We start from the raw sequence: 22,296 nt of genomic DNA on the forward strand, positions 1-22,296 counted from the left end.
GTGTTACATTTCAACGAAATGATACCAGACTGCATACTGCTATAGAGGAACAATATATTTCAACTTGTTGAATAGTCTGAGGCATGATTTCTTGGAAGCTGATGAATTGTCTTCTAAAATTTCAATAGACTTTTGTTATGACGTAATTGTAGCTATCATCATGCTCAATATCCTATCACTCGCCAACACCCTTAAATTGCAATAGATCTTTAATGATATACATAAAATTTTGAAGATTTTGCAATTCTATTTATGAATAAGCTGAAAATTTTCTTTTTCCTAAAAATCTTCAAAACTGACCCCTATTGCTGTTTGAGATTCTTAGGGGGTTGCCACCTAGGATTATGTAGACTACGAATTCACAGCACAACATGCCCCCCTCCAAGTAAGAATTGTATGCTATTAGTTGCCGCAAATGATTTACATTTAGATCGACGTGATGAGAGATGAATAAATGTTCAATTTTATCGAAAACTTTAAATATACTTACTGACAAAGAAACTGCAACACCCAGAAGGAGCTGTTTAAATATAATTTTTTTTTGTGAAACATAGACAGGAGTAAATGATTGAATTTGGAGAAAAAAATCGTGAAGGATTTTTCATATGAATAATTTTTGTTACTTAAATATTCTAGTCGTTTTTTGAATTTTACAACAAACCAGCTGTTCGAGAAGATCCAAAGTTGGATCCAAAGGATTAGACAACGTTGGGGAGAAAGACGTGAACCTCAGTTTGATGTTGAGCGTCCTGTGCACTGGTCAGTAGGCGTCATGGTATGGGGTGCTATCGCACATGCAAGTAGGTCATCTTCAGTCTTCATTCGAGGTAACATAACATTGCTGCGTAACCTTCAAGAAATAGTGGAGCCATATGTTCTCCCTTACGTCAATCGGCTCGAGAATCCAATATTTCAGCAAGATAATGCCCCCCCTCATGTTGCCATAGTTAGTTTAAATTTTTGAGAAACGACCCATGTGAATCTTTTGCCATGGCCGCCCAAATCCCCGGATCTTTCGCCCATAGAGCATGTTTGGAAATTTACCCCAGCCCCCACTGACTTTGGCGGCTCCGAGACATGAAGTACGGGTAGCTTGGGATAGTATTCCCCAAGAAGAAATATACCATCTTATTGCATCAATTCCGAAACATGTTGGGGAGTGTATAGATAATCGCGGTGGACCAACACATTATTAACAAATATATTGAAAAAAATCATTTACTGCTTCCTATACTATCTATTTTATCTTTTCAAAAAAAATTAAATTCAAACAGCTCCATTTGGGTGTTGCAGTTTCTTTGTAGGTTAGTATATTGAACATGAAGCATGTAAAAATTTGTATCATTTTCCACTTACTTTGGGTATTATATATTCGATATCTGGAAGGTTGTCACGAGATTTCCTTTCTCCTTTGATTTTCCTTAGACCTCTGTGATCCTTGGAACGTATCTGCATCGAACAAAAAGCGAACTGACTGTCCAAAAACGATGCCACAATCACTGCAACAGCGACTATTCTGGTAGTAAAACAACCTGAAAAAAAATTATTTCCATATTAAATTAGGAATGGAAAATTACCACTTTTTTTTCAATTATTTCGATAAAGAAGTGGAACAGAATAAATAGCATTAACATTGATTTAACATCAAAACTAAATTTTTTTAATGAGACAGGACAAAATGTACTTTTATCGCATATCGATTTCACAAGGGACAAAAGGAAACTAAATAAATCAGATTGATGGATTTGTATCGAAGTAACCGTAACGAAACTATCTCAAATATTAATGTCAACGGTTTCGTCACAAGGAAAGAAAGCAAGTATTCCAGATATGCGAGTACTTTCACTATAACGTTTAGGATTAGATGAAAATTCCGTTTTGAGCAAAACACTGTAATTATCCACCATATATTACGAAAGTGATAGTGTTATTCGAAAAAATTAAATAACTTGATAATTTCCTATTAGAATTAAGAGAAGAAAGTGGTGCAATATGAGTTGATTCATTTGATTTGATGCAGTTGCTGTGGTATTCGATGCTGTAACAATTTATTACTTTTGTATATTTAAAATTTTTTGAGCGCTCGTTCTTTGAACCGAATGCTCATCATTTCAAACGATGAGCTTCATCTCACTGATGACAGATCCATCCTCAAATTTCATTCTGTCCGTCCATCTACACCTTAACTTTTGAACCTAAGGACCTAGAAAATTTAAATTATCAGGGAAGGTTCTGTTACCGAATGTTGTAACTGTGTCCAATGTAATACGACTAGGGCTTTCTTAAATATGGCTCTTTGAAATGTTGCATTCCTCTTAATTTCGAAACTGCAGGTTTGATCGAGATAAAATTAACATTTGGATGTAGAATGCTAAGTGAAAAATTCATGTTGATTGAGTAAACAGAACCAAAGAAAATTCAAAAAGAATATCGAAAGAAAATTGCTCAATATTTCCCTGACCACAAAACTGACACAGTCGGGATTTTCAGTTTTAATTTTTTTTAGCTTCGTGCAAAATTTCATGCCGATTACATCATCAAATCTATTTAGTTCATTCTAAAAAAGGACAGAAGGGATGTTGTGGTCTTTCGAGCAGACAGATTGAGAGAGGACCAGCTGAAATTGAAGTGAAATTGGGGGAAGCTATAATCGAAGTTTACCAAATTTCTATTTGTTGTCATAGATGAATTTCTACAGTGGACAATTCATATAGGAGAACTTTTGAAAAAATTAAACAAAGCATGAGAATAATGAATAAATATATCGACAATGATAAAAAGACGACATTATAATATGCAAAGTAAGAATCTCTGATCAGATATGGTATAATATTTTTGGAAGTGAACTAACCTAACCGTTTAACTATATTTTTCTTAATCAGAAGAGACTCCTTAGACTACTCCTGAACATGAGCTACAGGCAAATATGCATAGGAAATTCAGACATCAAGGTTTTCTGACAGTTTACGGTTTGTACCTCCATGAATGCCAAATGTATTTACATAAAAATAAAACTGAATTTCTAACAAATAACACAAATATGACTTATAATACGAGAACAGCTAATATTAACTTTCCATATCATCGGTTATCTCTTTCTGAAAAGATCTATCTTAATATCTTCAATCTTCGATGAATTACCATATAATCTCAAGGTCATTGATAATTACAAGCAGTTCGAAACTGAAACCAAGAAATTGTTAATAAAGCCTAGAGCCATATTGTTTGGAAGATTATTTTGGTGCAGCTTGATTGTATTTATTTAGGACACTGTTTCATTTTGTGTTTTTTCATGTGAGAAAAATCATTTGAAATAAAGATATTTATATATCAATACATCTATATTATATACTTATATTATATATACCAGTTAGCACGTGCTTTGATTTTCATGACATAAACTATGATTCTTATGGTGTACAGTTACAGAAAAAAGATATTAGAATCAGTCAGGAATTCAGAAATAGTACGTGAAGAAAATCGAACCGGTAAATTGAGACTTTTCATAAGATCCATTCTCCTGGATCACATAATGAATTGAATTATCTTGAGAGTTATCAAGCGTATCATTGTCAAAAACTGGCCAAAAACGAACCGTTGAAATTGGATTATATCCGTAATAAAATCAGGATTTGATAGTAATTCAAGTCGTTACACTGAAGAGTTCGTATTGAATTCCGATTTAGGATTGAAGACATCAAATTCTCTTTTCGTTCTATACCAATCCAATAAAAACCGTGTCTAATCAAAGTTAATACTCTATTATTTCTGTTTAGGTATTTCCACTATTTCCATCAGAGAATTTTATTCGCATCGTTATCTTCAATAATTTCTGTGGTGAATAAACAGAAAAAATAATGAATAAATAAATATAACTTCACTTCAATAAGTCCCTAACCTAACCATGGCGCGTGCTCAAGTATTTTGGCATCTGAAGCAGAGAATATTTCGGAGCCCCTAATGAAGAAGCATCAACAACAACATAACCCTCCTCATAACTACAACCCCCAAAAAAAAACCTTTCTTCTTCAGATGAGGAAACTAGCAATCATGTGTAAAAAAATAAATTCTAATGAATGAAGATTATTAAATGTTTCAATAACATTACTCCAAGTGTTTCCAAGGTTTTGGAATAAAATAAAACGGCAAAACCGAACAAATACAAAAGCCAAAATATCGAAAAGCACATAGGTAATATATCGTAAACATAAAATATTAAAATCCATCTTTCATATTACACTGATGCGTATATCGAAGAATGATTACCTTTCACACTACAAGAGGCAAAGGGCGGTAGAGCATGCAAAGTTTGAGCATTGCTTGGGAAACTCAATAGAATTACGAACATTTGTTCCACTGAAAACAATTGGTATACAACAGTAACTGGTTTCGAATGCAAAATCGTAGAAATTTTCCATATTATTATGTTGAATGTGTAAACATCGGTTTCCAGTTAATTCGAGAGTGTTGTTATTCATCTTTGTGGAATACCTAATGAATTTATCCCTCTTTTAATGAGGGTAATAGGGAATTCTGTTTATATCGCGGTTGGGCTGTTATGTGCTATTTATTATACAGGCAGCTCAGTATAGGAGGTTTGAAGATTTTTATTGCAGGGAATGTTTTTAACGAAGCGGAGCAAAAATACTTCATGTTTTTTGAGAATCAAAGATAAAATAAAAATGGCGACCAGCAAACTAGGCCGAATAGTCACCCCCTGAAATAGAGGCGCATGAAACAATCGTTTCATTGTTTCTCATCTAACTCCAGCCCGGCCTAATCAGTAAAACAAATTTATTTTTAAATTCGACAAAGTCACCTTCAAGAATGTCACAACGCTCCTTTAATTTTTCAATACCTTTTCTAGAGAAAGATTTTTTTGTTTGCTTTTTAAATAGGCTTCACTTCTTCTCCTGGAGCATCTTTTATAACCATTTTGGTCGATGGAGCGCACTCTGAGTGCAGACTTATCAACATTCGTTTCTATTCATTTTTCAAACAACAATAAATGTAGCTTCACTAAACATTCAAAATCTGGATCCAAATTTAACTCTATGTTTTTCACAAGCATCTTTTGAAGCTTGAAACTGAAGAGAAAAAAATTGATATAGAATTCGCCATCTGTATGCCAGGCTCGGAACTTAGTTAGTTAAGCGTTATTTATAATACACTGTGTCCGTAAAGTATGGAACAAATTCATTTTTAGCTTAACAGACCATTTTAAGAAATAATCCTGAAACACGTCGATTTTTGATTTTAATTTACCGTATTTTAAAATAATAATATAATATACAAGGTGAATAACTTTCGAGTAATGACGTCACCGTCTTTTTTTTCAATGGAACACCCCCATTTTGTCTAAATATTCCATTTACTCTAGCTGAACTGATCCCAAAAATGTATCACATTTTGATTCCAATTGGTACAGGGTGGAGAAAAATACAAAAGTTTTGTGTGTGTTCATAAAGTAACACGTAACATGCTTTATTAGTTAAATTAACAATATTATCAAAAATACTTATAGTCTAGCGGCAACTATATTGAATGTAACACCCTGTAGTTTGTTACATTTTTAGATAGTATTTTTGATAATATTGTTAATTTAACTAATAAAGAATGTTACGCGTTACTTTATGAGCACACACAAAACTATTGTACTTTTGTCCACCAAAAAGTATTTTTGATAATATTATTAATTTAACTAATAAAGAATGTTACGCGTTACTTTATGAGCACACACAAAACTATTGTACTTTTGTCCACCCTGTACCAATTGGAATCAACATGGGATACATTTTTGGAATCAGCTCAGCTAGAGTAATCGGAAAATTGAGACAAAATGGGGGTGTTCCATTTAAAAAATAAAGGTGACGTCATTACTCGAAAGTAATTCACCCTGTATATTAGATTATTATATTAAAATACGGTAAATTAAAATCAAAAATCGACGTGCTTCAGGATATTTCTTAAAATGGTCTGTTTAGCTAAAAATGAATTTGTTCCATACTTTACGGACACAGTGTATAAGTAATATAAAGATTCATCTTAGGATATGAGACGGAAATTCAAATGAAATTGTCTACAATAGTTCCAACGAAGAAATTAATAATTTCGAGATAAAAATGAATTCCTCAGATAGCCTGTATCATGTAAGAAAAGGAATACGAGAAAGTTGAGAAGGGTTTTAACTTGAAGAAACTAATGTATAGGTAAACTACCCCATTACAACACTCACATCAGTAACTTTAAATTCGATATACATAAGGGCATACAAAAATTAAATTTAATTTCGAATAGAACACACAGGCAATATTTGAATGAGCCTCTGTTCTTGATTGTTTATTTGAATTGGACATTCCTTTCTATGATGTAATTAAATGTATTATTATTATATTCAAATAAATCTTATTAAATATTAGATATATTACATGCTGGTAATAGAAGAAGGTGAACTTTTTTAACAATCTTGATATACGATTCAGAATGAATAGGTACTCACCAAACACTAATTAACAAATCGACAAGAATATTACTCCGATCCTCAGGTTGAAATCGAAAACTTTGGATACATCTGTGGATCACGCACGTTCAAAAAAAGAAGATAATTCATGTTTAGCAGGCACCGGCGAACTTAACACTAATCTGCAATTGATTAGGAGTATTACGACAGGTGGGTATGGGAATTACGTATGGGTTCCAAATAGAGACAAATATATCGTTCTCACAGCATTCACGGTCGATTATCCCTGCCAAAACGAAGATCCGAGGTGAAATCGTACCTGAATGAACCCTTGGGGGAATTTTTTCGACCGATTACGAAAAGTAAGTAGGTAAAATGTTGTATTTTACGAGTCTTGGGTTTGCACAGGGTGGTTAAAAGTTAAAAGTCGATATCTAATGGGCAAGGGCGTAGATCTTTTTTTCTCTTTGGGGGGTAATCGAAAAAAAAATTTTTTGACGATATTGTTTACTCATATCTATAATGTGAGAAAAAGAGGTTTAATAACGAAGTTGAAAAATTATTTCGAAAATAATTTTATTATTGCCAATTCGATTGTTCTTATCTTATACTGGGTGTTCCTGAATTGGTGTTACGAAGGAAAATGAGAGATTCGTTGGATAATTTTAAAAATAAAGTGGTCCATAAACATGAACTCGCAAATGTTTTCGAGATACAGGGCGTTTCTTGTAGTCCTACTTTTTTATGATGTTTAACCAGTTTATCGAATCTTTATTAATCTCCGCTACAGAGTTGGTAAATAAGTACCAAAACTTATAATTATTTTATTAATCACAGTTACCTTACTGGATGTTTATAATAATTTGGATTTTTCTTCCTGAGAATTACTATAAAGAGCTGTTTGAATTTTTTTCTCGAAATCGATTACAGATACGACAAAACTTCAACAAACCAAAAAGTGTAGTACTGAACCAGAGTTTCTTTGGAATATCTATGCCAGTTCGAGTTGAATATCATGTGACAGGAAGATGCTATGAGAGAAAAACACCTGAATCTCAAAAACAAATCGTTTGCGGACTCATGTTATAGGACTTTCTTTTCTTCGAATGATCCGAGAAATATGTCATTTTCATTTGAAGGTACCTCCAATAAATTGCAATTTTAATGAAACACAATAAATTGTACAACAGCCCAGACAATTCTTCGATGCGAATTACTCAGTTCGATTCTTTGATAAATACAGTATTGAAATTTTGTGAAGGGAATGATACAAAAAACCGAAAACAACGGGTAAGTGTATACCGATGACGAATGCAAAATTCACAGATGGCAATAAGGGGCGATGCCGAGAAAGCGGATAGATAAAGGAAAACCATAAACCTCGGACAAAGACGAGCTCCTAGTGCAAAAAAAGTAATTATCTTGAAAGCGATAATAAACTCATAAACGATTTCAAAGGAAAGTGAAGTGATAATTATTATTTCATTTTATGGAGAAATTTTCGTTCTTCGTCTTTGCGGGATTTATAAAATTCAAATTTTGAAAATCTTGGGGGTGGTAATTACCCCCAGTACCCCTCCCATTTCTACGCCCTTGTCTAATTTTAGCTATCACCATAAAATAATTTGTAAAAATCAAGAAAACAGAATTTTTCAAAAAGTCCATTAACTTTTATTAAAGTGAGATATGAAAATGGGATATTTTGAATTTCATGATATAACTGAGAAATAAAAAGGATTATGAAGACGTTTTAACAAGAGTATTGAGTTTTAAAAAAAGTAACACTCCAATGCATAAATCGTATTCCTCTTAATTCATAATAAAGAAGATACATTTCAACAGTGTCGAAAAGGGTCACTCTTCTCAATTTCCAACAGCATACAGAATAATAAAAATGCCCCAGATTTCCTACTCACCGTACAAAATTAATAAATGATAGGGATGGTCCTTCAATAATTCCGTGAGATCCTGAAAATAGAGACCCCATTCTCTCAAAATGGCTGCAGCGAGGTTGACAGCTAGCACCGAGCATGCAATGTAGAGCAACGCCTCCTGACGACGGGGTGACAGCTTCCCGAAACAAACGAGAGCTCCCCCAGATACCCCCATCACCACATTCTGCAAAAAAAAAATCACTCAAATCATTTCCATTCAGATTATGTTGATTCATAAAAAATGAGAAAAGTGCAAATGGGAAGCAGGAGCTCATGTGCTCTCTTTACATGTGCCAAGTGCGTCCTTGGATACCACAGAACTATATATAGGTGTATGCGCTATTGGCGCATGGATAAACGAGATCTCATTCTTCCTCAATGCTTTTCTCATTATTTGCTTGAATTTTCTATGGTTCTGCTGACACTATTAAAACTAAATTTTTATGTTATTCTATGCAAGGTGTTCCTAAATTGGAAGTACAGAGGAAATAGTATATCGTGCAACAAGTGGGGAAAGTCCAACTTTTCTCGCGAGTGTGGAAGTTTGTGGCACGAGCCTGAAAGGCGAGTCCCGCAAACACACGAGCGAGAAAAGGACTTTCTCCACATGTTGCACACTATGTTTTTCCTAGAACTGCACAAATTTCAATAATTCAAGTAATGGACTTGATTCAAATCAAAATGGCCTTCATTGACAGTATGTGCTAATTTATTGCGTTTCTATAGAAACGACTCAAAAGCCCAATTTCATTGGTCTACCAAGCGAGGTGTGGACAAAGTGCCGTGGGGAATAATATTTCTCTAATTCTGTGGTTATTCCGTTCATTCTTCCACATCTTGTAGAACAAAATCGTGCGAGAATATATCAGAAACGCACAGTTTTCATGGTTATATTTTATTATTCTATGTTGGAACTCCGAACTTTCCGCCACGGTTTCTCGCCACTTCGTGGCTCGTTTTTGAATTTTGAACTCGTGGAAGAATATCAATGCCTTCTGCACTTGTATTATAAATAACTATTCCCACAGTATGAGCAATACATAGTTTTGGAATTGAGTAAGCTGTGGAGAATACGCTACTTTTCAAAGCAGTTGTAGGAAAATAATATATTCCTTGAATAATTTTAGGAAAAAACCTCCTTCAATTATGAACTCGCAAACACTTTAATTGTTTTCGAGATACAGGGTGTTTTTTGTAGTTCTCCTTTTTTGTGATTATTATACCAGTTTATAGAATTTATTGTATTGATCTTCACTACAAATTGGGCAAATAATAAGTACCAACAATTATAATTTATTTATTCGTTATAGCCAACTAACTGGATCTTTATAATAATTTGGTAGTCTAAATAAATAGATTGTAGATGCCATACTATACGCTTAGGTAGATGTTAACATAACGCCATCGAAATATTAGTCGATTTATGTTTTTCAGCTCACGAGCCCGATTTCGTCATTTGCCCGATTTCGTCATCTGAGGTTGAGGCTCATCGAATGCTCTCAACTACCTATGGTGAAGCCGCTATAAGTGAAAAAATGTGCCGAGAGTGATTTTAACGGATATTTTGAGGTCGAAGACCAGTATGACAGTGGAAGAGAGAAGGTTTTCGAAGATGCAGAATTGAAGGCATTACTTGCTCAAGACTCGTGTTAAACGCAACAAGAATTGGCAGGATCATTGGGAGTGATGCAACAAGTCATTTCAAAACGCCTGAAAGTCATGGAAATGATTCAGAAACAAGGAAATTGGGTGCGGTACGAGTTGAAGCTGAGAGATGTTGAATGGCGCTTGTTTGCTTGAGGACAGCTGCTTGCAAGGAAAAGACGGAAGGGATTTCTGCATCGCATTATGACTGGAGACGAAAAATGGATTCATTACGATAATCCTAAACGTAGAAAATCAAGGGGATATCCGGCCATACTTCCACGTCGACGGCCAAACCGAATATTCACGTTTCCAAGGTCATGCTCAGTATTTGGTGGGACCAGGTCGGCGTAGTGTTTTATGAGTTGTTGAAATGGACTGAAACAATCACAGGCGATCGTTATCCAACGCAATCAATGCGTTTGAGCCGTGCATTGAAAAACAAACCGCCGCAATACAAAATACAACGAGAGACATAATGAAGTGATTTTACAGCATGACAATGATCAATCCCATGTTGCGAAAGTGGTCAAGACATACTGAAACGTTGAAATGGGAAATCCTACCCCACCCACCGTATTCTCCAGACGTTGCTCCCTCGGACTATCACTTGTTTCGATCAATGGCACATGGCATGGTTGACCAGCACTTCCGGTCTTATGAAGAAGTAAAAAATTTGGATCAATTCTTGGATCGCTTCGAAAGACGACCAATTTTTTCAACGCAGAATTCGTACGCTGTCCGAAAGATGGGATAAAGTAGTGGCCCGAGATGGACAATATTTTGAATCATAAATGTATAACCAGTTTTTTACAATAAAGCTTCGAATTTCGGAGAAAAAGGCGGAAGCAAAGTAAGTTGTACACCTATGCATATTGTGACAACATTATAGAGCTATCTCTTCGGTCAACGAGCGGAAGTGTGGAATGCAGGTATTCATGTTTGAAATAAAATCATTCGAAATCGAGATTATGTGACAAAACTCGAAAAATGGGTGCGCGCCTTGTCCAGACGGGTTCATAGAAAAGTAGATGAAATTGTTCACAGACTTCTTGTCCGATATCAGTCAATATCTGGCTCTGAAGTCGATATATTGACGTAATGAGCCCAAACTGTATCGGAGCACGCTCGCCAATCGCCATTACGTCATTACCAGTTTTTCATGTATTGACCAATTTGGGAAATTGACGGAACGTGTCTGAAAAAGGTTTTCGCTTGAATTATACAACGAGGAAGAGGATCATACTGAGAAAAATTGACTCGAAAGGAAGTCTTTCGCCAAGAAATCGATAAGTGTATTTTAGATCCATGTAGCATGAACATGAACATAAAATTGCAGTAGGAATTACAGCCGGAAAAAGAGAGAGTTATTTGAATTTTAGTTCTGGTTTTGAGGTCATCAGGTCACAAAAATTGTTATAGCTATTTTATTATTTTCTTTTTCAACTCAGAATATCTTGTTACTTAAAAAAAAATATGGAAATAACAATTAAACAAATTTATTGAATTCGATGGAAGGATTCGAATCTGGGAGTCATCTTCAAGAAATTTCAATGAAAATTTTGATAAATTCATAACTTCAAAATTATAAGAGCTAGGACTTTACGGTAGAATAATTCATATCATAAATGATCTCAATTCAAACATAAAATGTGACATCTGGCGTAGGTATTCTGGTTCTTATTTATTTCCCTTGTGATTTATTATTATTTTATAATCGTTGGAAGAAAAAATTAACCTTCCCCGAAATTTTTACAATTCACACGGTTGATATGTGTACAATCCAAGAAGCAAATAAAATATTAAATTCATTTGGATATTCATTAATTTTTTTGTTGGATATTTTAATATTTTTTTCACAAGTTGGGGTTTTCGCCTATAAACGATACTGAAATATTTGCAGTGTTTTCATTTAAAAAAAATAACTTTTCTGATGTATTTCCGAATTTTTAATTTTATTCAGGAAATCAAAAAATTATTCAGTTTTATCACGTTATCTCAAGTGAATCTTGATCGTTTTTTTTCACAGAGTTATATTTCATTGTGAACTATAATTCTTGCAGTCATGTTCACCAGAAAAAAAAATTCAACATGCCTACATAAGTTACGCTTTCACTTCTAAGATATCTAGCAGTAGTAGGTACCTTTATGATTTTAAAATATTGAACTTTATAATAATAACATTCGTCATAAACTTTCGGAACATCGATGAATGATTTGAATTTTTCTAATTATTTTAGAATTTAACCCATTTATTGAACTTTTCCAACTAATTGGAATGAAAATATCAACTGATCTTGTACAAGAAGGACAAGAAGCTAAAAAACTATATCAAACGAATCAACGAAAACTTTGAATGTTTTTCTCGATCGACTTCATCATCGAGAATAAGCAACATATAATTGTTATGTCGACGCTCCCTTTCTCTTGAACGCTAGTTGATCATGGTACATGTAAGTGTTTTATGGGTTGCCTGGTCTTAAAACTAATAATTCGAATAATAATGGTTATACCTCCTATTTTGTTGTAGCATAATTTATTATTTTTATTGGTAAAACGTGAATCAGAGACGATTAAATCTGAGGTTCAATTCACCATTGTGTTGTCATGTCGTTCATATAAATATTTTATTGTTTTTTTCGTTGAAGAATTATGTATAGTTCTTTATGTAATCAATTTATGTTTTTCGCATAAAAGATGTGAGTTGATTAATGCTTCACGGCATTTTCTATACTTTCTTTTTTGTCTTCGAATGAACGAATTTTCAATTTTGATATAAATTCAAACTCAACTCGCACATATTAAAAAGATACAATTTTTGAACGTCCTTGGTCAATGATCCGTATAAATTTTTTATACTCATCAAACTTTTTACCATTTCCTAATGAGAAACTCAATCGTGTTTTTCCATTCTCAGATAATTGGAAAACATAAAAAAATTATTTATCTTTATGCACCTGATGGTGCCATTGTTATAGGGAACACGTGTAGTGGATTTATAAACTTCGAATAAAACTGATGTAGTTAGGTGTATTGTTCAAACGACATTATTGTGTAGTATTGTAAATGATTGAATTGACAATATAATTATACAACGATTTAAGTGCAAAGTGAAGACCAACATGTAAAAAAAATTTAATTCAAATATCAAACTGATGCGGTAAAAGAGGAATAATATTTCGAAAATTAACAACACAAAAATCTACACTGTGGAACAGTTCGGGGAGTTTGTAAAGTTTACGTTACGTTTATTACGTATCGTCATCTTTCTGTGTTTATTTTATCTTGATTTCTTTTGAAGGTACATAAATAAAAGCCTCGAATTGTTTTAGGGGAAAAAATTTAATTGGTAATGTTTCAAAATTCAACAGAAATTTGAAACAAAAGTAAAAAAAATTAACAGTTTTTAAAATTTCATATGCCCACCTTTAGCAAAAATAACTGCACGCAATCGGCAAGACTTCGAATTAATAAAACGAATGGTGCGATCTTGAGGAATTGCGTCATATTCAGATTGTAACGGATTCAGATCCAGGCTACATGCAGGCCATTCTAATCGGTGGATATCAACCTCATCCAAATAATAGTTAACAATATTTGCTACATGCAGTCTTGCATTGTCGTGCATTGAACTGAAGTCATCTCCAACAAATGGAGCATAGGGAACTACAGCTTCCAGAAGAACTTGTTGAGGTTTTAGAGCTCCGTTTTCAATAAATAATAATTCGGTACGTGCTGTTCTTGATATACCGTCCTGTTCTTTTATAGAGCTTGGCGTGTTTATAAAATTCCAGGCTTTTTTTGCATTCGTGTATCTACAAAGAAATCAAGTTGAAAAAGGTGAAATAAAGTAATAAAAACTGAAAGATTATTAATAGGATGTTCTTCGCAATAAACTGAGCGTAAACTTTACAAATTTTCCGAACTGTTTCAAAAAGTATAATGAAATTGGACCATAAATAACTGTTTTTTTCACCCTGTATAAAATTTTTCTGGAATTTGGTTCAATAGAAAAAATTTATCAATTTTCAATCACGAAAGTTCTTGGTCATAGAACTTCAGCGAAATTTTAGGTGGTCGAGATTTTTGACGGTGTATTACACAAATAATTCCCTACTTGTAATTATTAAGTTGGTTCGATGTTCTTCGGAATATATTTTTTAATCCACTTGCTAATTTACGTTTTGAAATGTGTCCAAACACCAAAAATCCCAAAGCCCTGAAATTATAAGAGCTGCTCCATAAAGTTTGGTCAAAAAAACGAGGAATTCAAAGATTCTTATTGGAATTACTTACTATTAATCCAGCAACTAGATTAGAGGTGAAGTTAAGTGCTGGGATAGATACCAGAAAAAATATGCCTGATACAATTTGTGTTGCACCACAAACAATGTATACTGAGCTCCATAGCAATTGCAACGCTGTCCAGAAACTGCCTAGGCACATCACGTCTCTGGAACAAAAAAAAACTTTATTGTAGTCATGTTATCACGTGGAGAAGTTTTCAGAATGAATACTACAAATTTTACGCTTCCATATGTATTTAACACTGTTATTTCATTATAATTATTCAAAAACTTATTATGATGTCGTCCTCTTTTCAGAAAAAATCATATTCATATGCCTTCTCTGGATATGATATTAGCAATCATTTTCTATTGAATGTATAAGATTTGTAGTACACATAAATAAATAATAATTTTCACTGCAGGGTACAAAATGGCGAAGGCGACGGTTCTGAAATATTCCCTCAAGTACATAGATATTCTCTGCTGCCTGCCCATTGTAATGAATGCTGTCACGATTATTAAAAGTTTAATTCAGTTATTGGCAATGTAAAGATAAGGTTTCAAATTATACTTTTTAAGAATGGATGACATCAATTGAGGGCTAATAAATCAACTTATTGTTGTATATGGCACTTAGAGTTAATATGAGTTGAATTCATAATATACTGCTCTCAATGATTTCATCAAAAAAATAAGCAAATAATATTAGAATCAAAGGACTCATAAAAAAATTTGTTGATATGAGTTTTATGTTTTTGCCAAATTTTTTGATATTTGATATTTACAAAGGCAAAAAAATAACATTTAGATACTGTAGTTTTTGAACGCTCGTCACCAACCATATGGCTCTAGCATTTCACATTATGCATATATATAATTTGCGAATTTTGAGCCGGAAATGATCTAAAACAATAACCCACTGATTATCCTATCGAAAAGACCTAGAACCTTGAAATTTTCATGGTTGGGTCCTTGGATCCTCGTGCAAAAAACCATGTCGCGTAGCCAGAACCAAAGTTATTCAAAAAGAATATCGAAAAAAAAAATAACAATATTTTCGTGAACACAGAACCGATGAAGTTGAGATTCTTGGTGTTCGTTCATATAAAATAACAATTTCAAAATCTTTGAACATAATTCCAAACAGATCACAAAATCAAAAAAGAATAAAGGAAATTAAATAGGTACCCAATATCTGGTTGAGATTTTGCCTGTATATGAAGATTAACCATTTGGAACTTCGTCCAAAATTTCTTCTTTTTGATAATTTCATAGGCACCATAGGAAGTTCAAGCAGAAAATCGAAAAAAAAAACTATTATTTCAGTAACAACTTATCCGACTGAGTTGAAATTTGGTATTTTTAAAATAACTTGATTCTTAATTTCATTAATATATGCGGCGACAGAACCATCGAAAATTCAAGCAGAATATTGAAAAATCAGGAAAACGCAGACGTAAAGTCATGAACTATCAAGTGATCGATCAATCATGCGCTTATTACACCCTTGGAGTTCACATTTATACTTTATACAGTTACCACATGACTGCTCAGTTCAAAACGAAATAATGATAATTTCTTCTTACAAATCACCGTGTTTTATGGGGTTTTCACATTATTTCCTGAAACAATATTCTACAAGGTAGAAAGTGAAAATATTTGATTTGCGAATGAGAAAAAAGGTCGGTAACTTTTCGTTTTTCGCAAAAAAATTCATGGTATAGAGAATGTCACCTGCAACGATATATTTTTGAATTATTCGTAAAAAAAAATCTACAAAAAAACACTACAAAAGAAGTAAACTATAATTTTGTGAAAACAATAATCGTTGCCCTCTACTTATTTGCTTCGATATTAGAAAGATGAAGTGAATTGTCAACTTTGTACACCGTACAAATTTTGGTCATCGCAGGAGTGCCAGAAGGGAAATGAATGGGTACCAAATTTGACTGATACGCGAAAATCCACGTGGTAGTAATCCCTCTTAAATATAATGCCAATAATTTTTTTTATACTATTTGTGTATTTTCGATTCACTTGTATTTTTTCTGATCATACAAAAATAACACGATTCCTCAACTTATCCAAAGTCAGTGGCAGTCTGTGAAGAAAACCTAAACAAAATTTTTAGCCTTACTTAAAGATATAATTCAAAAGTAGATACCTAATACGTGAACATGACTAACTAATTCGGTCACAGAATACGGAATGATTCATTCATCACGGATATGGAGTTAAATAACAAACCAATGCAATCATATCATTCAAATATGTTGTGATCAATTCTTCCACTGAATTCTTATGAATGGTGCAAGTAGATACATTAAATAAGCGAACTAAACTACCTTGAACGTCCTTGTACCATGAAACTCGTGTTGAGGAATACTTTGACCGTTCGCTAATTATTCCAAACTTTTATTATATTCGCGATAAATTGGGTTCATTAAAGATGTTTTTCTTCTCGATAATAATATAATTTTTGTTGTTCTCGCTAACAGAAGCGGATGTGAATTATGGTGAAATAATAGGAACAAGAATTCTCTGAATTTTTTTATTTCGGAATTATATCATGATTGTATTCTTTTTATGAGGTCATTATTCAACAATTTTCATAACAAACCTCAAATTCTTTTCAAAAATAATAATGATAATATAAACTCAATTTTTAAAACTATACGTCATTTATCTACATTTAACGGAATTACCGTATCCTCGATATTTTTACCATTGAATTTAGTGGGGTAGAAAACTTCCTTTGAGGTCGGCTTTCTCACTCCCGCTAAGGGTAACATTCACCCAGTATTAGCTCCAAGTAAGCTTTTTGGACGATATGGTGAATAGAAATCGTTTGTGAAATTGAAAAAAGATAACTCTAATTAGAATTTATATGAAAATTGAATTTCATGTCGATTGAAACTTATCACATCCTCATATAAGAAATCAAGCATCAATAATAATAATGACAGACAGGTAATCAAGAACAAAATATTTCATCACATAAAGGTGCTAGAAATGTCGACCAGTTACTCCTACGCATAAACCGCTTAACGAATAAACATTTATAAACATTTCTTGTCGGTTAATTAATTAAATCTGACTAGGATTAGCATAAACGTTATTGAGAAGAAAAAAATTGATATCCTTTTTCCTTAAGAAAAAATTAGCGTACGCATTTTTAGTAAGTAACGGTTTCTTATAAAATCCGTTACAGGTTATAATTTTTAAGAAATCGATCTCATATTGGGCTCAAATATGCAGGTCCTTTGTCCCCAAAAGCCATTTGAAATTGGCGAAAATCAGATTAACGGTTTTGGGGTTTTCTTAAATTTTTCGACTTTTTTCACTATATTCGTTCTGAACAAACTTACACGCCACAATAGGTGAATAATAGGTGGCCTCTGGAACAATTCAATATTGTTCGGGATCAAAAAGGTAGTTATCCTAGATTTCCAAAATTTTGAATTTGCTTTCGGTTTTTGTTTTACACCTTTGCACTAAGAAATTTTTGAAACAGCTCTGATCTAATCAACTCATGAGGTTTACCCGCAAAAAAATTGAGACTTTAATTTCAATTAACTCATGTATCTAAAATGAAGAAAAACCAGGAATATTGGTGATTTCTTAGGATTTAACAAACCTTTCTGTACTAAATATCTATTGGAGCTAGAAAATCCTATGGGTGGTAGCCAATGCTTTTTTAGGGTATACTGCCTTTTTGATCTATTTCAAATGAGAATGCTAGAGACGCATAATTCCTTTTGGTTTATTCTCCTTTTTATTCCATCTCTATTATAGGCACAAGTGCCTGCTTTCATAACTTGCCTATCCTTATTGATAAAGATTTTTGTTGAATATTTAGTTTTTTTTTTATTTTCGCAATTAGTATTTTTTTTTCATTCTGTAAATAAAAATAGAAAATTAATGAGCTCAAACTGCCGCTCTTTCTTTCAGCCTGCTGATAAATTCACCACTGAGTGGATTTGACGTCTTGGCATATTTTCTGAAGGAACATATCTTGAAAAAATATGACATAAATGTATCTCTCATGTGAAAGCTTGTATTGTTATTAAATGTACATTCAATTCCTTGTGTGGACAACAGGATACCACAAGACGGTATCTCCAGCCACATTGAATCAATTATACAGAGAAAAATCACCTGCTAAGAGAGAAATTACAGCTTTCAAACAGAAAATAATAGTTTCACCACGACCTTCCTCAGAATCAATTCATCAGGTGATGAAATCCAGACGTCATGTTGATAGATAGCAGATGGAATAATGGATGCAAGTATAGAATGAATTATGCATCGAATTTCCGTACAGATCCAGTGAGTCATTTAGCAGGTGGAACGTTATGGCACCTAATCATTTCTAATGACTCGTATGAGTGTTTTTGCCAGCACTGAATGGTGCAGCCAATGGGTCATTTAACAGTCTGCGTTCTACTCCACTTAAAGGGAAAATATGAATTTCCCCACTATCGTGACATGATTTTACAAATGAAATTGATTTGTTACCTTTCATTCAACAGAAGGTTATACATAGGGATTAATGGTGTGTAAAAATGGAGAAAATATATCAATTTTATTATTCCACTTTCATTGAGATTGGAAGTATAAAAAGTGATAGGTACTTTTAATTGCAGAATCTGTGTCGAATTTTGCAAAACGCTACAAATGTTACATACAGGGTGTTTCATCATGAACTGGACGAACATAAATGGTCATGTAGCTGACACGAGAAGAACCATTTTTGACTTATGACAAATACCTTGCTTTCGAACCTTAAACGAGATACAGAGCGTCAGTCTTGAAAAATATTCTATTGAGTGTGGTCAGTTATGTTTAATCTTTGTCACGATTTCTGGCCACATAATAGTATATTCTAAAACAAGTTGCAGAATGGGCTTCTATTCCAATACGAATGCGAAATTCGAAAACGAGCGACGAAGGAGCGAGTTTTCGAACGCATGAGTGTTGGAATGGCCTTCTGCAACGAGTATTAGACGATATTTTCTCTATTTCAATCAAGTTTGGTGAAATATTGTCGAAATTCAATGAAAAATTCAGATTACATCCTAGTGACATTTGTATTGTATCTTGGCAGTTGGTGTGACTGTTACGAAAATTGACAGATTACGGAATATGAATTTGAATCGTATATTTCGAATTTTGAAATAATTTACAATTACGCATTAAATTCGTTAATTATGTCTGACGAAATTGATTTATCACCACAGGAATTAAGAGAAATTACGAATAATGTTGCAGATCATTTGACTATATCCAAATTATATCACTTTGACAATTATTGACGTTCGTTTAAAATTGATAGGATTGGAAGTCAGTATAGACAACCACAAAACGAAAAATATAACTGAAAACGATGCTGTAATGAGTTCATTACAGCACTGTTTTTAGAACTGTAATGAACTCATTACGATACTGAAATAGAGAAAAGTATTTTTGAGTATTCAAATAGGAAAAGGTGAAGGACCCTGAAAAAAAAATTCAAAATGTCAGAAAACCTGCAATGTTCTCGATTTTTTTTGCCAAATTGAATTTCATTTCCAGAATGGTTTCAATTTCCTCGAAATATCTGTGGAAAAATTTTTTATAAATCGAGCAAAAAAATTTTTTACATATCTACAATGACAAAAAGTTTTCACCCGAAATTGATGATATGTTTTACGATTGTACTTTTCTTTATACCTAACACGAATATGAAAACAGAATCGAAAAATATCTAACGGTATCTTCTTGAAAGCCATCCAAATTTCTTCTTCATTCCCCTAACATAATTGAATATCCTTAAATTAGTTCAAATTTACTTTCCACAGGTAATAGGAACCTCAAAGTCGAGAGTCCAACTCCCAAGAGAGATTCATTGAAATTACAGTGAAATTTTTGTTGTGATGAATATTATTATCTTCTGAAATGTTTCGAGCCCAATTTCAATATTTTGGCCTTCATGGCCCAACAATTTTTTTTCAATCATGTTAGAAGACCAAATGAGAAATTTTGATATTTTTCGATTCTTTTCTCATATCCGCCTTAGAAAAGTGCAATCGTCAAGTATTTCACCAATTTCGGTTAATTTTTTTCCTGTAGACATGTAAAAAAATTTTTTTCTTCGATTTATGAAATTTTTTTTGCATTAATTCTAAGAAACTTGAGTTCATTCAGAAAATGAATTTGGTGAACGAGAAAAAAAATCACGAACATCGCTGTTTTTCCCGAGATATTTCAGCCATTTTGATATTTGTTTTCAGGGTTCTTCTATTTTTCTGATATGAGCACCCAAAAATACTTCGACGACTACAAGCAAAATCATGAAATTTCAAACATGTGCAATCATTGTTGAACCAGAAAACATCGATGCTCTAGAAAAACTGATAAAGCAAGATCGTCAGGTAACAAACCTACAGTTAGATAAAGACACATTTGCACATTAGTTCCACCAGCATACATTCTATTTTACATATTTGGCCGTAAAAAAACGCTGGCGTTGGATCCCTCATGCCAATTGGTACTCTTCAAATTTGTCAATTTCGGATTATAACGATCTTTTTATTTGAACTTACAAACTTTTCGAAAATAAATGCTGTGTCTTCCTGCTATGAAAATTCCGCATTTCTTGTATCTTCTGGTACCTTGACATTTTCTCACATATCCCTGTAAATGATCAAAAAAATCGAAATAAATCAGCCCATCTTATCATCTATTGACTGAAAATGGATGCTTTCAAATAGTATTTTGTGTTTAGAGAATTAGGATTAGGCTAGGGTCTTATAAATGAAAATTGTTAGTTTTTCTCAACGAATTTGTTAATTCAGTTGTCAGTAGTCAGAAATTTCTTTCCTTTCAACAGAAAGTTCTCTGCGAGAACTTTCGTACGAAAAAAACATTTTTACAATGATATAGGTAATCTCAATGGTGAAAAAATGTTGACATCTCGCATGAAATTGCACTCCGATTTTAACAATACTGTGATCGAATGATCAATTTTCGAATTTCATGATTACCTATCTCACTAATAATAAATGTTCGGCATGTTAAAGTTTTCTTTCAATGATTTTTCTATGCTATAAAGGCAATAAGAATAAAACCATAAACCAAATAGGTACTTGATATTTGTAAATAAAAGAGTTATCATCTATGTTGATGACCTAAAATGTTGTTGACTAAACACTATAAAACTTTAACTTACATAACAAAACTTCTGAATAATTCAGCAGCAGGACCCTAAAATCCAAGATAAGGTTATTCAAGCAAATATTTGAACGACTTGAATTTTACTATCTCCAAACAAACGTAGAAGAACTACAATGATCAACGTGAGATGCATACTCATTGATAACACCTTGAATGAGTAGATACATCTTGAATTAACGAAGATTGTGTCACGGAATGACGCTTAACATCTCGAATGAATTCTTTTGTGGTTACGGAATCCTATCAGGATTCTAGTTTTCTGGTGTTCCCAGGAAAAAGGAGTAGGTATCATATGATTATAAATCTTGATTGAATTGGGAATACCCCAGAGTGATAGATAGAGGGAGTATATGCCATTTGCAGTAAGCAAATTTAGTCCCCAACATAAACTATCAAAGTTGACATGAAGCGCGCGGAAATGAAGACATATCAGTGATACGGAATTTCACTCAATTCGCGAGTTTTTCCACAAAGAACGTACTTCTTATGTCCTATACTGTATCAACGTTTCATATACACTCAAAATATATTGAAATAAATATCAATATATATAAATAAAATAAAACGAAGTAATTTCCACTATATTATAATATAGTGGAAATTACTTCGTTTTATTTTATTTATAATGAATTTCCGCCAAGTAAGGACCGAATCCATTAAATAAATATCAATATATAGTTAGAAATTCAGAAAACAGAAAACTTCAAGCGCGCCTAACGACGTGAAACAACCGATGACACTAGGAGAGCAAAAG

General features: G+C 33.0%; 1 protein-coding gene across 4 annotated transcripts in view; it reads right to left on the bottom strand.

The window, feature by feature from the left end:
* Nucleotides 1–22,296, bottom strand: part of LOC123673671 — a 121,380-nt gene that overhangs the window by 12,097 nt on the left and 86,987 nt on the right. For 3 of the 4 annotated variants that reach the window (XM_045608264.1, XM_045608262.1, XM_045608263.1), the window contains 3 exons: nucleotides 14,335–14,491; nucleotides 8,377–8,578; nucleotides 1,357–1,532 (listed from right to left, as the gene is read on the bottom strand). In XM_045608264.1, the coding sequence (XP_045464220.1) occupies nucleotides 1,357–1,532; nucleotides 8,377–8,578; nucleotides 14,335–14,484 (528 nt within the window). In that variant the 5' untranslated portion in view covers nucleotides 14,485–14,491. Of the gene's footprint in view, nucleotides 1–1,356; nucleotides 1,533–8,376; nucleotides 8,579–14,334; nucleotides 14,492–20,911; nucleotides 21,004–22,296 lie in introns of those variants that run through there. The other variant, XM_045608261.1, reaches the window with a different exon arrangement.

This window comes from Harmonia axyridis, chromosome 2, assembly GCF_914767665.1.
Source record: "Harmonia axyridis chromosome 2, icHarAxyr1.1, whole genome shotgun sequence".
Lineage (NCBI taxonomy): Eukaryota > Metazoa > Arthropoda > Insecta > Coleoptera > Coccinellidae > Harmonia > Harmonia axyridis.